Here is a 14,369-nt window from a genome sequence, read left to right as displayed (position 1 = left end):
GCTGTGGCGTTGCAACGATGCTCAATTGGTACCAAGGGGCCCAAAGAGTGCCAAGAAAATATTCCCCACACCATGACACCACCACCACCAGCCTGAACCGTTGATACAAGGCAGGATGGATCCATGCTTTCATGTTGTTGACGCCAAATTCTGACCCTACCATCCGAATGCAATCGAGAAATCGAGACCCATCAGACCAGGCAACATTTTTCCAATCTTCTACTGTCCAATTTTGATGAGCTTGTGCAAATTGTAGCCTCAGTTTCCTGTTCTTAGCTGAAAGGAGTGGCACCCGGTGTGGTCTTCTGCTGCTGTAGCCCATCTGCCTCAAAGTTCGACGTACTGTGCGTTCAGAGATGCTCTTCTGCCTACCTTGGTTGTAACGGGTGGCGATTTGAGTCACTGTTGCCTTTCTATCAGCTCGAACCAGTCTGCCCATTCTCCACTGACCTCTGGCATCAACAAGGCATTTCCGCCCACAGAACTGCCGCTCACTGGATGTTTTTTCTTTTTCGGACCATTCTCTGTAAACCCTAGAGATGGTTGTGCGTGAAAATCCCAGTAGATCAGCAGTTTCTGAAATACTCAGACCAGCCCTTCTGGCACCAACAACCATGCCACATTCAAAGGCACTCAAATCACCTTTCTTCCCCATACTGATGCTCGGTTTGAACTGCAGGAGATTGTCTTGGCCATGTCTACATGCCTAAATGCACTGAGTTGCCGCCATGTGATTGGCTAATTAGAAATTAAGTGTTAACGAGCAGTTGGACAGGTGTACCTAATAAAGTGGCTGGTGAGTGTATATATATATATATATATATATATATATATATATATATATATATTGCCAGGTGTGAAAACACCATAAAACGTGTCCACCTATGCTATAAAAAACCTACATAGGAATAAAAAGATGGAAAAATGGCAACGGCAGCATCACAGTGTGTTTTGTATTTTACTGCCATTATACTCTATGGTAGCTGCCCCCTATCTGCAGACCACCACTTTCCTGTGCAAAGAGGTTTCCCTGTATATATACTGTGTGGGATCTGATTCATTAGAACTAAGGGGGAGCCTGAGCCATGGCATTATTTTTGCCCTCAAACTCTCATACATACACATTTTTACTATATCCAAACGTTCAAACACAGACACCTCTGCTACATACTATTCCTGGTATGTAATTTTATGTCCTGAAGCATATGATTAGTCACATGCTTATGACATCATGGCAGGTCCTGAAGTTCCCAGGAGCTTTTACTCAGCATGAGCGTGCATGTGCTAGGGACTCCTCCCAACAACTGTTGGCTTATTGAAAACTCACCTTCTGTTGCTACATCCTTGATATCCACATTATTTTTTTGAGCCATATAGCCCAGGATTGAGAAGATGGCAAAACCTGAAATGAAACTTGTCACACAGTTGATGGTGCTTGTCAGCAGAGCATCCCTAAAATAAGAAAGGAAAACATATGTAAAGATTATTTTATGCTCTATATTTCACCAATCTTAATTTTAATCACTTGGTTCCTAGACAAACTCTCAAGGACCATGTTTTTACAAGTATATGACTTATTGATGCAGCTAGTACCCTTGGCATCAATAGCTGGAGGTACTTGGATATCCTGCTTAAATTGGCTGCGGGCAGTTCATTTGATCTGCCTGGCCAATGTATAGTTGTATTATTCTGTATGGAGGAATTATTCAATCAATGTATAGGTGTTATATTACTCCACTGAGAGATATTCATTGACTGTATTGACTGTAAGTGAGCTTTATTAACGTGGTATTATTTGATACCATAGGAGTATTATAATATTACAGTATTTGTACATGTAGAACAAAAGACGTCTTGATTGGAAGTTCTTTAACAGCAAGACAGAATGTCAAAGTGTTCTGACAAGAGTTGAAAAAGTCAGACTCCTAGCAAGGTCACAGCTGTTGTACCATGGGCATGGAGACTGAGACTTCATACAACTGGTCATGGTTGGGTTCAAGGGAGTAACTTAACTGATAGCAACGGGGCACAGCCGCCCTACCTGACAGAGGAGGATGTGGACTATTATATACATATTGGCCTATGTGCAGTGTGCACCAGATTCATATGTGTTGCGGGGTCTTTATGAATCTGGCACCCCCTGCACTTCTCGGGAAGTGTGCACCATTTTTTTCTGGTGCACTTTGTTCATGCTGTAGAATTTTGGTGCACATCGGACAGAATAGTAGCTTACTTTGGCCAGAATTGTGTAAGCACTAACACTCCCCTTTTGGTGCACACTTTTTGGCCCACATTTACTAAAAACAGCCTGTGTATAGTGCAATGGGTGCCAGATTTATGATTCATGGTGCATTTTCTGCATGAATCTGGCACCCTCTAAATTAATAGAGGTTTATATCCAGACTGTAAGAACCATACCAAAAGTTTCAAGCTTATTAAAACCTCCGGGGTTTTGACATTTTTAGGAGTTTAAGTAATAGTCATTTCAAATTCTCTGCAAATCTAACTCAATGTAACTTTTTCTTATTATTTTACAACTTTTTCCCCTTAGTGATGTTGTATCTTTGAAGGCAACGAGGTTTGCATGTTTTGAAGGAGTAGCTGAGCTATTGTTACAGCATACTATACTATGTAGTAGGCATGAGTAATATAGAACAATGACTGCAAATAACATCAAAAGACTCAACTACACAGACATCAATTTATACTGTGAAAACTGTGGGAAAGGAGGCCATAATACATAAACCAAAAAGATTGTTGATGTACTTGTAGTACCAGAGGCATTGAAAAAAGTGAGAGATTCCTCAAAGTACTGATGGCGCCGTGTATGGATGTAATTCTGTGAATGTTCGACAGTCATATACATTTATGGAACTTATAAAGAAGAATAAAAGCATAATGTCAAATCTGGTCTGCAGGCAATAAAATACAGTCTTCAAACCAAAAATGATGCATAAAATCTAATCAGTTTCTTGGAATACAATGTTGTATTTCCAATACATCCCTCAAGCAACCAAAATCATTTCTTTATACCTGAGTATCACCAGATGGGGTTCACTCAAATCCTATTGACTACATTTTCTATGATATGCACTTAAAGAGCCTCATTTTAATAAAGACATGGCCTGAAGCAGATCTTGAACTTCTAATGTGCCAGCACCAAATGAAGTGCAGACTTCAAGATACTACGTGGAGAACATACCCTGTGTTTTCAAAGATAAGTCAGAAAGCATTTTCAGATGCTAGAAATCAAAGATAAAAGTAGATATAAAGATGATTGACGTATGACTATCTCCATAAAGAGAGCCTGCCAGCAGTTTTGACCACACAAGGCTATAGACAGTGTTTTATAGTAGTCCTGGAAATCTGTGTATCTCTCTTGTTTTTCAGAAACCTAGCAAATGAATGTCCGCTCTTCACGCCATACTTTTGATGAAGACATTTTTAATTTTAAGTTAAGTTCTGTGTCAAATACTTAGTACTGCACACATGGCAGTGGCATACCTACGGCATATTTGTCAGAATTGTGTGAGACATTAAGTACAACAGTGATTGGGTGGAATTGTCCCCCAAATCTGATCGCCTCAATATGCTTATATGAAATCCAAGTGGTGAATCAAGTGAAATAAAAAGTAACTCTTACTGAAACCAATAGTTAAACAAAATTGTGTTTGCAATGGTAAGGTTGACTGATTACTCTCTGGCAGTTAAAACAGATATTAATGATTCTGCAACAAAGTGATAGATATTGAATCAGTAACAGAACCTCTTAATCTATAAGGCAAGGTGGGTGCTTACCCTCGTGGAAAAGGTGATGGAATGGGTGAAGTTATGAATAGTATGAGGTTAAAGTATGACTCTGGGGCATGAGTCAAGGGACCCCAGGGGACAACCCTATTCAGAGTGGACCGTGAATTCTCTGGTAACCTTAACTCAGGGCTCCAGGCCTAACTGACTGCCACCCTGACAAGAGCCTGTCCCTAGAAGTCAATTAACCTTGATACAACCTACTGGTGAAGGGTGGTCCCAGTCTGAATGTTTAGGTAGAAGTGACAGTATGGCTTGTTTCACCCTTGTTGACTCATCAGGGGAGAGGAATGTGCATGTCTACCTAAATAATAATATAAAAAATGCAGCTCAAAATGTGAGTAAGGCATTAGAAATATATGGAACTATATGGAAGGCTTAAAATGCCTTACTTGCCATGTTCTTGATGACAAAATGGAGAACCAAACTAGTGGTGGTGGTTCACCAACCCCATAACGCAATAAGATGTACATGTACATCAGGAAATGCAATCTATTGCCGCATCCCAACATACATGTACAGTACTCTTAGCGGTCGCCCTGTGTGTTACAGCCGGGCTCCCACACTAACAGCTGGGATTGCAATATTTGTTTAACCCTATAAATGTCACAGTCATGGTGACCGCGTGCCTCTTGTCCCTAAAAAAAGATTCTACTGCTCTACTGCTTAGGCCTAAATTGTGGTGGATGGATGAGTATGAGGCCTCAACATCTATGTTGGCTGAATAACTATTGAGTCCAATTGTAAGACCATGTAGCCATTTCAGCAGGTATGTTGTCATGGAAGGCGTTAGGGGGCAGCAAACTGGGCATTTATGTCCTTAAGGAGTGCCCTGCATGTAGACTTTTGTGGCCAGAGGATTGATTCTTCTTTTAAAATGCCTCGGTTGAATGCACGGGTGAATATGCTTATCATGTACTGCATATACTCGAGTATAAACCAAGACTTTTAGTACACTTTTTGTGCTGAAAAAGCATTAAATAAAATAAACTTAGTACTCACCTTCTGGCCCTGACCCCGGCATACCCTTCTCCCAACAGCACCTATTTGGGCCGTCAGCATTTTTGGGTGATCTGCCGGCACAGACTTTATTGTTGGAGGAACTGTGCTGCATGTTTTATCAATGGGGGCAGCATGCTGCAAGTTTCATAAATTGGGGCTCTCTGCTGAAAATTATATTAATGCGGGCACTCTGCTGGACATTTTATTAACCGGAGGGGCTGCCGTGGACATATCATTCATGAGAGGAGACTACTGGACATTTTATTAGAGAGTAGAAACAGCATTTGCCACCCAGGTAAAATTAGATACCTCAGCTAATAGTATATACAGTATCTCCTGTATATAATCTATCTGCCTAGTTATCTATCTATCTATCTATCTATCTATCTTATTTCCTATGTATATATCTATCTATCTGACCATTTATCTATCTAGCTTTTTTATATCTATTTATCTATATATGTTTTATTTACATATCTATCTCCTATCTATCACCTATCTACCTATCACTTGATCTTTAATTTTTGTTAGATATCTATCTATCTACATATAATTTAATTTAAGTTTATGCTTCCATTAATCTATCTATTGTCAATCTATAAATCTATATCATCTTGTATATTTATCTTCTATCATTAATTTACCTATCATCTGTCTCTCTCCTATAAAATTCTCTCACAGTCCTGTGTTACTGATTGCCTTACAATACTACTGTTAGTAAACTACAAAGTGTTAGTATTGTGCAGGGCTTAAGGAGCCTCTTACTGAAAGTGACTGTTCATAAAATAGTTTTATTTTGGGGCCCCAGTATTAAGTTTGCCAGGGCCCCCACTTTATCTAAAACCAGCACTGTCTTTTGTGTACCTATAATAGGACGGGGAGTGTACAAACAAATGTATAAAGGGCCAATATTTTGTCTATTCCAAAGTGTTGACACAGTGAACACACCCCTGATACAATCTGCCTTCCTTTCAGGTGATTGGTACCCTTGGGCACTTTGGGTAGTGTATAAATGGTTTCCAACACCGGATAATCCTCTTTGGTAATCAAACCATCTTCAAAGGCTTATGATAGAATGAGTAGCATTCCCCACTCAGACTTGTGTTCAAGAATTGAAACTGTACAAACATGTTCCATCTAACCTTTAACTAACTACATTTGTAACTTTTTGTGTTACTTAATACAAAATGTATATCTTTAAATACGTCTAATAAGTTTCCATTCTCTCAGTACATCCCACTGATGTTTTATTTTACTCCATTTACAAATAATCACCTTTAACATGTACACAGAAGCTAAAAACACAAGAAACGCCACTTGGAACTGCAATATTATGTGTAAAACTCTTACCGTAATGAATTACACAAACTTAACATAATAGGACAGAAGAGGGTACAAGAAATATCGCTGACAGTGGGTTCAATGGTAAAAGGTCATTACTCTTGGTTTGTATGAATCGTTGTATTTCCTTACAGTTTTCATAGTATCATCATAGCAATCACTGGCTGTTCCAAACGATTCACTCCAGGAAATAATTAATGGCTACACTAAAAAAAAATACCTAGGTTGGCGTGTTCTGGCCGCGGAACTTAACGGCCACATGAGAGAGGTGCTCCATCTCTAAGCAGAATCCCTCCCAGTCTACCGGAGTACAGGAACTCCGGGAACCACAGCAAACCTAACTGCTCCAAAGCCGGAGCAGCACAGGCACGGGCCTGCTGTTCTGCGCATTCGCAGATGGCAGGTTTGTCGGACGAGGGCGCGCAGCTACAAGGAGCTGCGAGCCAAAGAGTGTGGGTAGGAGGAGTAAAGAAGCTACAGGGGTGTGGAGTAGCCGGCTACGGCTACTCCACGCCCCAGTAGCCGCATAACAAAATTTACATATAGGGATAATAAAAGTTACCAAAAAAGTGGGACGTGAGGATTAGCCCTTAAAAGGGCTATCCTCACGCCCTATCAATCCACCTACCACCTGATCTACCTTTATAGGTAGTTTCGTGGTGGTAGGTTCCCTTTAACAAGCAAGGGGACCCCACAGCATCTGAACCGGGAGTGGCAAGTGGTTGGCAGTCCTTACAGTGAGATGGTTGTGTGGTTATGTATTTCTACCCAGGTTTATGTTTTGAGATGAGACTGTAGGCAGGTTATCCTCTCTGTGTCCACATATGGACTTTACCTCCCTAAAAATGCACCTAATGGTTCTTGCTCCTTTAGTGTTCTGGTTATTTTTTGTCAGAGTGGCACCCACTTGTCACTCTAAATGTGGTTATGTTCTTATACATTGTTTTAAATGTTACTGTGGTAATAAGGGGATGCATGATTGCACATGTAGCCCAACACACAATCTCAAATCAATTTACTTTTGTGATAATCTAACTCCTATAGAGCCCAATGGGGACTTCGGAGCATCTTACACTTTCCAAATGGGAATTAATTTAAAGTGGTTTCAATAAATGTTAAAGAGCTTAATAGTCCTAAGAGGTCAATGTTGGGGAAGGACGATGGCCAACAAAAAGCAGATATTCTCTGTAACCGAGAGACCCACTTGTTGGGCACGCATCTCCCGAATATATCCCACAACAAATAGCCCATGATTATATTCTCTTCTTTCATCAAGAAAGAGTGAGGAGTTCTACTTGTATTCAACTCCTCATTAGCAGTTCATATAGATAAAAAGATTATTGATCCGGAGTGGCGGTATATTGTTTTGATATGTACAATTAGTAATCTACACTCACCGGCCACTTTATTAGGTACACCATGCTAGTAACAGGTTGGACTCCCTTTTGCCTTCAGAACTGCCTCAATTCTTCGTGGCATAGATTCAACAAGCTGCTGGAAGCATTCCTCAGAGATTTTGGTCCATATTGACATGATGGCATCACACAGTTGCCGCAGATTTGTCGGCTGCACATCCATGATGCGAATCTCCCGTTCCACCACATCCCAAAGATGCTCTATTGGCTTGAGATCTGGTGACTTATCCTGCTGAAAGTAGCCATCAGATGTTGGGTACATTGTGGTCATAAAGGGATGGACATGGTCAGCAGCAATACTCAAGTAGGCTGTGGCGTTGCAACGATGCTCAATTGGTACCAAGGGGCCCAAAGAGTGCCAAGAAAATATTCCCCACACCATGACACCACCACCACCAGCCTGAAACGTTGATACAAGGCAGGATGGATCCATGCTTTCATGTTGTTGATGCCAAATTCTGACCCTACCATCCGATTGTCGCAGCAGAAATCGAAACCCATCAGACCAGGCAACGTTTTTCCAATCTTCTACTGTCCAATTTCGATGAGCTTGTGCAAATTGTAGCCTCAGTTTCCTGTTCTTATTTGAAAGGAGTGGCTCCCGGTGTGGTCTTCTGCTGCTGTAGCCCATCTGCCTCAAAGTTCGACGTACTGTGCGTTCAGAGATGCTCTTCTGCCTACCTTGGTTGTAACGGGTGGCGATTTGAGTCACTGTTGCCTTTCTATCAGCTCAAACCAGTCTGCCCATTCTCCTCTGACCTCTGGCATCAACAAGGCATTTCCGCCCAACTGACGCTCACTGGATGTTTTTTCTTCTTCAGACCATTCTCTGTAAACCCTAGAGATGGTTGTGCATGAAAATCCCAGTAGATCAGCAGTTTCTGAAATACTCAGACCAGCCCTTCTGGCACCAACAACCATGCCACGTTCAAAGGCACTCAAATCACCTTTCTTCCCCATACTGATGCTCGGTTTAAACTGCAGGAGATTGTCTTGACCATGTCTTCATGCCTAAATGCACTGAGTTGCCGCCATGTGATTGGCTGATTAGAAATTAAGTGTTAACGAGCAGTTGGACAGGTGTACCTAATAAAGTGGCCGGTGAGTGTATACCGTTGCAACTATCCAGGAGACCTTCATGAGGAAAATTTTAACTCTTTGATAAAGGAAAAAAAGGGTCTCTTCTGATTACAGGGGATTTTAATGCAGTCTGTGACCCCTCCTTAAATACTGCATCTACTTCCATATCTTGCCATATTGGCAGCAGCTGCCTGGCTCTGGTCACTAAAATTAAGTTTACCATCTACCAATACCCCCAAGTCCTTTTCAGCTCCAGTTTTACCAAGTAATTGACCGTTTAGAACATAATTATACTTTTTGTTTCCATGGCCCAAGTGCATAACTTTACATTTATCTACATTAAATCTCATCAACCATTTCTCTGCCCACTCCTCAAGCTTCCACAAATCCCTCTGTAATGCTAAACTATCGACCTCAGTATTTATTACTTTACACAGCTTAGTATCATCTGCAAATATTGAAACTTGACTGTGCAAACCCACTACAAGGTCATTAATAAAAATATTAAAAAGAAGTGGCCCCAATACTGACCCCTGTGGCACTCCACTAGTAACCTCAACCCAATCTGAGAATGTGCCATTAATGACGACCCTCTGTTTTCTATCACTAGGCCAATTACTTACCCAAATACACAGATTTTCTTCAATTCCCAGCAGTCTCATTTTATATACCAACCTTTTATGTGGCACGGTGTCAAATGCCTTTGAAAAGTCCAGATATACAACATCCACAGCGTCCCCCAGATCCAGTCTTGAACTTACCTCCTTGTAGAAACCAATCAGATTAGTCTGACAGGACCGATCTCTCATAAACCCATGCTGACGCTGGGTTATAAGGTTCTGCACAGTGAGATACTGCAGGATAGCATCTCTGACAAACCCCTCAAATATTTCCCCACCACAGCAGTTAGACTCACGGGTCTGTAGTTTCCAGGATCACTTTTTGATCCTTTTTTGTATATTGGTACCACATTTTCTATGCACCAGTCCTGTGGAACATAACCAGTCCTCAGTGAATCTTCAAATATTAAAAATAACGGTCTGTCTATCACGGTACATAATTCATGCAGAACCCGGGGGTGTATGCCACCTGGCCCCGGTGATTTATCTATCTTAGTGCTTGCGAGGTGGCGCCGTACCTCTTCCTGGGTTAAACTGTTGACATTCCAAAAAGAATTTACATTATTCCTCATTGTGTCTTCCACCAGGGGATTTTCCTGGGTAAAGACAGTTGAGAAGGCGACATTCAGTAGACTGGCCCTTTCCTCATCTCCTTCCACCATGACCCCCATGTTATTTCTAAGGGGACCCACACTCTCTGTTTTTAGTTTCTTATCATTTATATACTTGAAAAATAATTTGGGATTATTTTTGCTCTCTCTGGCAATTTTTCTCTCGGTCTCTATTTTTGCAGCCTTTATCTGCTTTTTACAGGATTTATTTTTCTCTCTATAATCCTGTAATGCCTCATCGCTACCTTCACGTTTTAGCACCTTAAACGCCTTATCTTTCTCGCTTATTGCTTTCCTTACAAGACTAGTTAGCCACATTGGCTGTTTCTTGTTCCTCTTATGCTTTTTCCCATAAGGTATGTGTTTCTCACAGGACTTTTTCAGAATATATGAGAAAAATTCCTATTGGGGCTCATTTAGTAAATGTCCGCAGAGCGCATTTTCCCTGGCGATTTTCCCGACGATTTTCGTTTTGTGCCACCGGGGGGGTGGGGAGGGTTAGGACAATGCGCAAGATTTTAGAATTGTGTTGGACTTACAAGCACCGGGACGAAGATGGTGAACTCCGGCAGACCTCGGCGTGGAAGCGACAGATGCAGGAACTCGCAAAGGACTTCATCCTCGTCGGAACGAATCGGGGATTGCGTCAGGACCAGGTAAGTAAATTTGCCCCAATGTCTCATAAATGTAGTCATATGGTCCTTAGAAACAAGACTGTGTCTTTTGATATGGCCACTTCTGCTGGAGCGATTGCACAAAGAAACCAAAGGTTTTTTGTACATGAAATTTCCAGGAGTTACTACATGTCCCACAGCCATCCTGTGGTAATGATTGCTGAATCCAGGTGGCCAGGCAGTACTGAATAGTATATGTCTGGCCACTGCTAGAGTGTGGGGTGGTCATATCCAAGGAAGCTATCTGGTTTCTAAGGGACAACATGGCTACATTTATGAGAGATTATCTTGACACAGGAATATTTTTCTTATAACATCCAATTGTAGAAATGTTTACATGTGGCAAATTAATTAAATTAAATGGTGTCAAGGAGATATTAATCGTAATTGTATAAGATTGGTTTAACTATAGGGTAATTACAAACTTTGTTGAAATACATGACAATTGGCATCTATTGAAGGCAGCTTTTATGACATCCTGGAGCTTTTACAGCCTGATAACCTCTGAACTGAAGACTGGTCTGTTCAGACCCCAAAGGGTCTGCATCAGGATTTTGAAACAAAAGACAGTTTAAATATTCCTGGACTCTCCCCCTCATTAACACTTTGCCCAATCCTGAATGACCCTCTGGACTAATTAATGAATGGGAGGTTCTGAAACCTGAACCAAACTGAGAAGAAATAAAACAATATGAAATACAGGAATTGGTGTTCACATTTTGGGGTCTGCTTGACAAGCTGAGTGTGTTCCTTATTTCTCCCACCTCCATGGAATTTACTTTAAGTTGTAAGTTTCTGCTATTTTTCTCCCTTTTTATTTTATAACTGTTTTGCCATGTTGTGTGTCATTTTATTTTGTAATTCTTTTGTTTTTAATATCCTTTTTATGCACTGACCAACTTTTTGTAATTAAAGCTTTTCACTTTAATTTTGGTCCCTGTATGCTCTACGAACTCATAGCCTTGTGAAGTGTGGTTAGCTATGTGACTGCTAGAGAGCTGACTATGCATGTATAGTGGTGTGACAAGGTGACTGCCTGAGAAGGAAAAGTTGATGTAGAATGGGATACTTATTGGTCCCAGTATAAATGCAATAAGTGGTGGCAGCGGGTCTGGGGGTGCTGGAGCTGTATGAGGCGTGATTTATGCTTAACTTGAGTCCTGAGAGAAAGGTGAGTGCAAGTTTGAGTAGGCTAAATTAACCCGTACAGTTGCACCCCACGTCACGTGATGAGGCGGCGTCCTTGCCGTGACAAATGATTATATAAATTATTTGACATATGGTGACTGCAACACAGTAATGAGAGGGACTACTCCTTTTTCTCAAATAGGAACAAGAGGTACTCCCATATAGTTCACCTATTAGTACATATATCATTACTAGATAGAGTAACTAACACTCATATCGGAGATATCAGGTCGTCCCACCACTCCCCCATATCTTTAGTGCAATCTGATGATCTATCCTCTCATAGTGATTATGTTTGGAGAACCAAGACACCGAATATTGCCTATGACAAGTATGAGGCGAGATTAAGAAGGGCCCTTACTGAATACTTTAAATTTAATACTATCGAGAAATTGAGTCCCTTCTCGATAAGAATTGCTCATAAAGCCTTTATGGGGGCAAGCTTTCCAAACTCCATATCATGTCTACAAAAGAGAAAGAAAGTGAGATAGCTTCTATTAATCACAAGATACATAAACTTGGAACTCAAAGCAAGACTGTCTATAACTGGCAGCACTCAACCATGAATTGCCTTTGCTATCTACTGTTACAAAAACATGCCTATAATCACAAACTCCTTAAAATGAAATTCTCCCAAGGCCAAAAAACTGGGGGTTTGTTAGTGTGAGCCCTCAAACAAAGGGTACAGAAAAGTAGAATTCACCTCACTTTAGGTCCTATTATGACAAACTTTGTAATTTTGCCAACGACACACAAATAACGCAACCTACTCAGCCAATGATTAATACTTTCCTCCAAAAAGTTAACCTCCCTAAAATATAAATGCAACCATTGGAACCGCTTAATCAACCCATAAATACAGAAGAAATTAAGGAAGCTATTTTCTCCTTACCCTCAGGAAAAGCAACTGGACCTGATGGTCTCCCTTCAGATTATTTAAAAAAAATAATTGACATTTATATACCTTATCTAAAGCTTACCTTGTCCATATCCAGGGGATAATTCCCTAAAGACATGTTGTCTGCTCTTATTGTCACTATCCCTAAACCGGGCAAACCCTCCACTTCTCCTATTAAGTTTCGGCCATTATCGATTGTTAACTGTGATGTAAAAATATTTGCTAAAATATTAGCCAAATGACCAGCCACTGATAATACCCACAGGTTAATCACTCTTATGCAAATTTGTGAACTTCGCAATATTCCATTAACCTTCCTAACGGTTGACACCGAGAAGGCTTTTGACCGCATTAATTGGTCCTATGCTTTCTCGGCTCTCAACAAATTTGGCTTTTCCGGTAACATCCTTTGAGCTATCAAATCACTCTACTTCCACCCTACAGCTAGAGTCTATACTAACAGTCTACTTTCAAATAAGTTTGCTCTGTCACAAGGCATGGATGTCCTTTATCCCAAATATCCTTTACCACATCCATAGAACCCTTAGCCAAATTAATCAGAACAGATCCCCTGATCTCTGGCATTAAAATAGACTCCAAGAAGCCCAAAATCACATTATTTGCCGACTATCTAATAGTAATGAGTTCCGACTAAAATACCTCACTTCTAGCAATATTCGCCAGCAAACAAGATTACTGATCTGTTTCCTACTATAAAATCGCGAATTCTTTCCATAGCGGTCCCTAAGACTCAATTGCAGCAGTTGCAAAACTCTTTTCAGTTGGAAAACCTTCATCACATACTTAGGCATTTAATTAACCACCCCAACTAATAAATAATTTTAATGTAAATTTCTTCCCCTTCTTACCAGTATAGATAATGAACTTTTGAAATACTCTAAAGCTATGCAGTCATGGTTTGGCAAAATTGACGCATACAAAATGAGCATCCTTCAAAGAGTTATTCACCCTTTCAGAACAATCCCAATACATATCCCTAAATTCTTTTTTCCTCTCAGGACACTTAGTACCTAATATTTTTAATTACTACCTTTACTACAACAATATTGTGTACACGAGGACTGATAGAGACAAATTATATCTGCAAAATGCACAACAGTATTGTGTACACAAGGACTGATAGAGACAGAAATTATATCTACTCTACTCCTCTACTGTATGAAGCCTTTGTGTGATGTCAATGTAAATCAGACGTGTATTAAGAAAATAAAGTGTGCCATTACATGGTATATGTATAATATTGCAGCAAGGAGTAGGAACACAAGAACCAAATCTTTTTTCCGGAAATGGAGAAAATTCAACCGCATTTAACCCAAGTACAAGGTACCTTGGGTAGGCTATACGTCACATGAGACAACACCAGAGAGACAAGAGGTAAAGCCTGAGAGGTCACAATTCTTTGAAAAGTCAGATCTGATAGGAAAATGGGAATATTACACGATACGCAAATTGAGCCAAGAAACATTAACACACAAACATTAACGAGGAACCAGAATTTGAAAGTTGCTAAATGATTCATGATTTAATTGTATGTTTTTACTAATCTTATCTGTGACTGTGAATGTTATTATCTTGTATGAAAATAAAACAATAAAATGCATTTTAAAAAACTGTAATCAAATTGAGCAACAAAAAAAAAGTTGTGAGTGTTGTAAAACTAAAGGTTTTGTGACGCCGTCAGGCTATAAATCTGTCATAACCAGCACATGAAC

At 40.3% G+C, this 14,369-nt stretch overlaps 1 protein-coding gene across 1 annotated transcript in view; it reads right to left on the bottom strand.

Moving 5' to 3' along the window:
• SLC6A2 (solute carrier family 6 member 2) overlaps positions 1-14,369 on the bottom strand; it is a 126,236-nt gene that overhangs the window by 24,777 nt on the left and 87,090 nt on the right. The window contains exon 9 of the mRNA XM_072117653.1: positions 1,328-1,452. Coding sequence (XP_071973754.1) covers positions 1,328-1,452 — 125 coding nt within the window. The remainder of the gene's footprint in view (positions 1-1,327; positions 1,453-14,369) is intronic.

Source organism: Engystomops pustulosus, chromosome 7 (genome assembly GCF_040894005.1).
Source record: "Engystomops pustulosus chromosome 7, aEngPut4.maternal, whole genome shotgun sequence".
Lineage (NCBI taxonomy): Eukaryota > Metazoa > Chordata > Amphibia > Anura > Leptodactylidae > Engystomops > Engystomops pustulosus.
The sequence above is the reverse complement of the archived record's forward strand: the minus strand, read 5'-3'. Positions and strand labels throughout refer to the sequence as shown.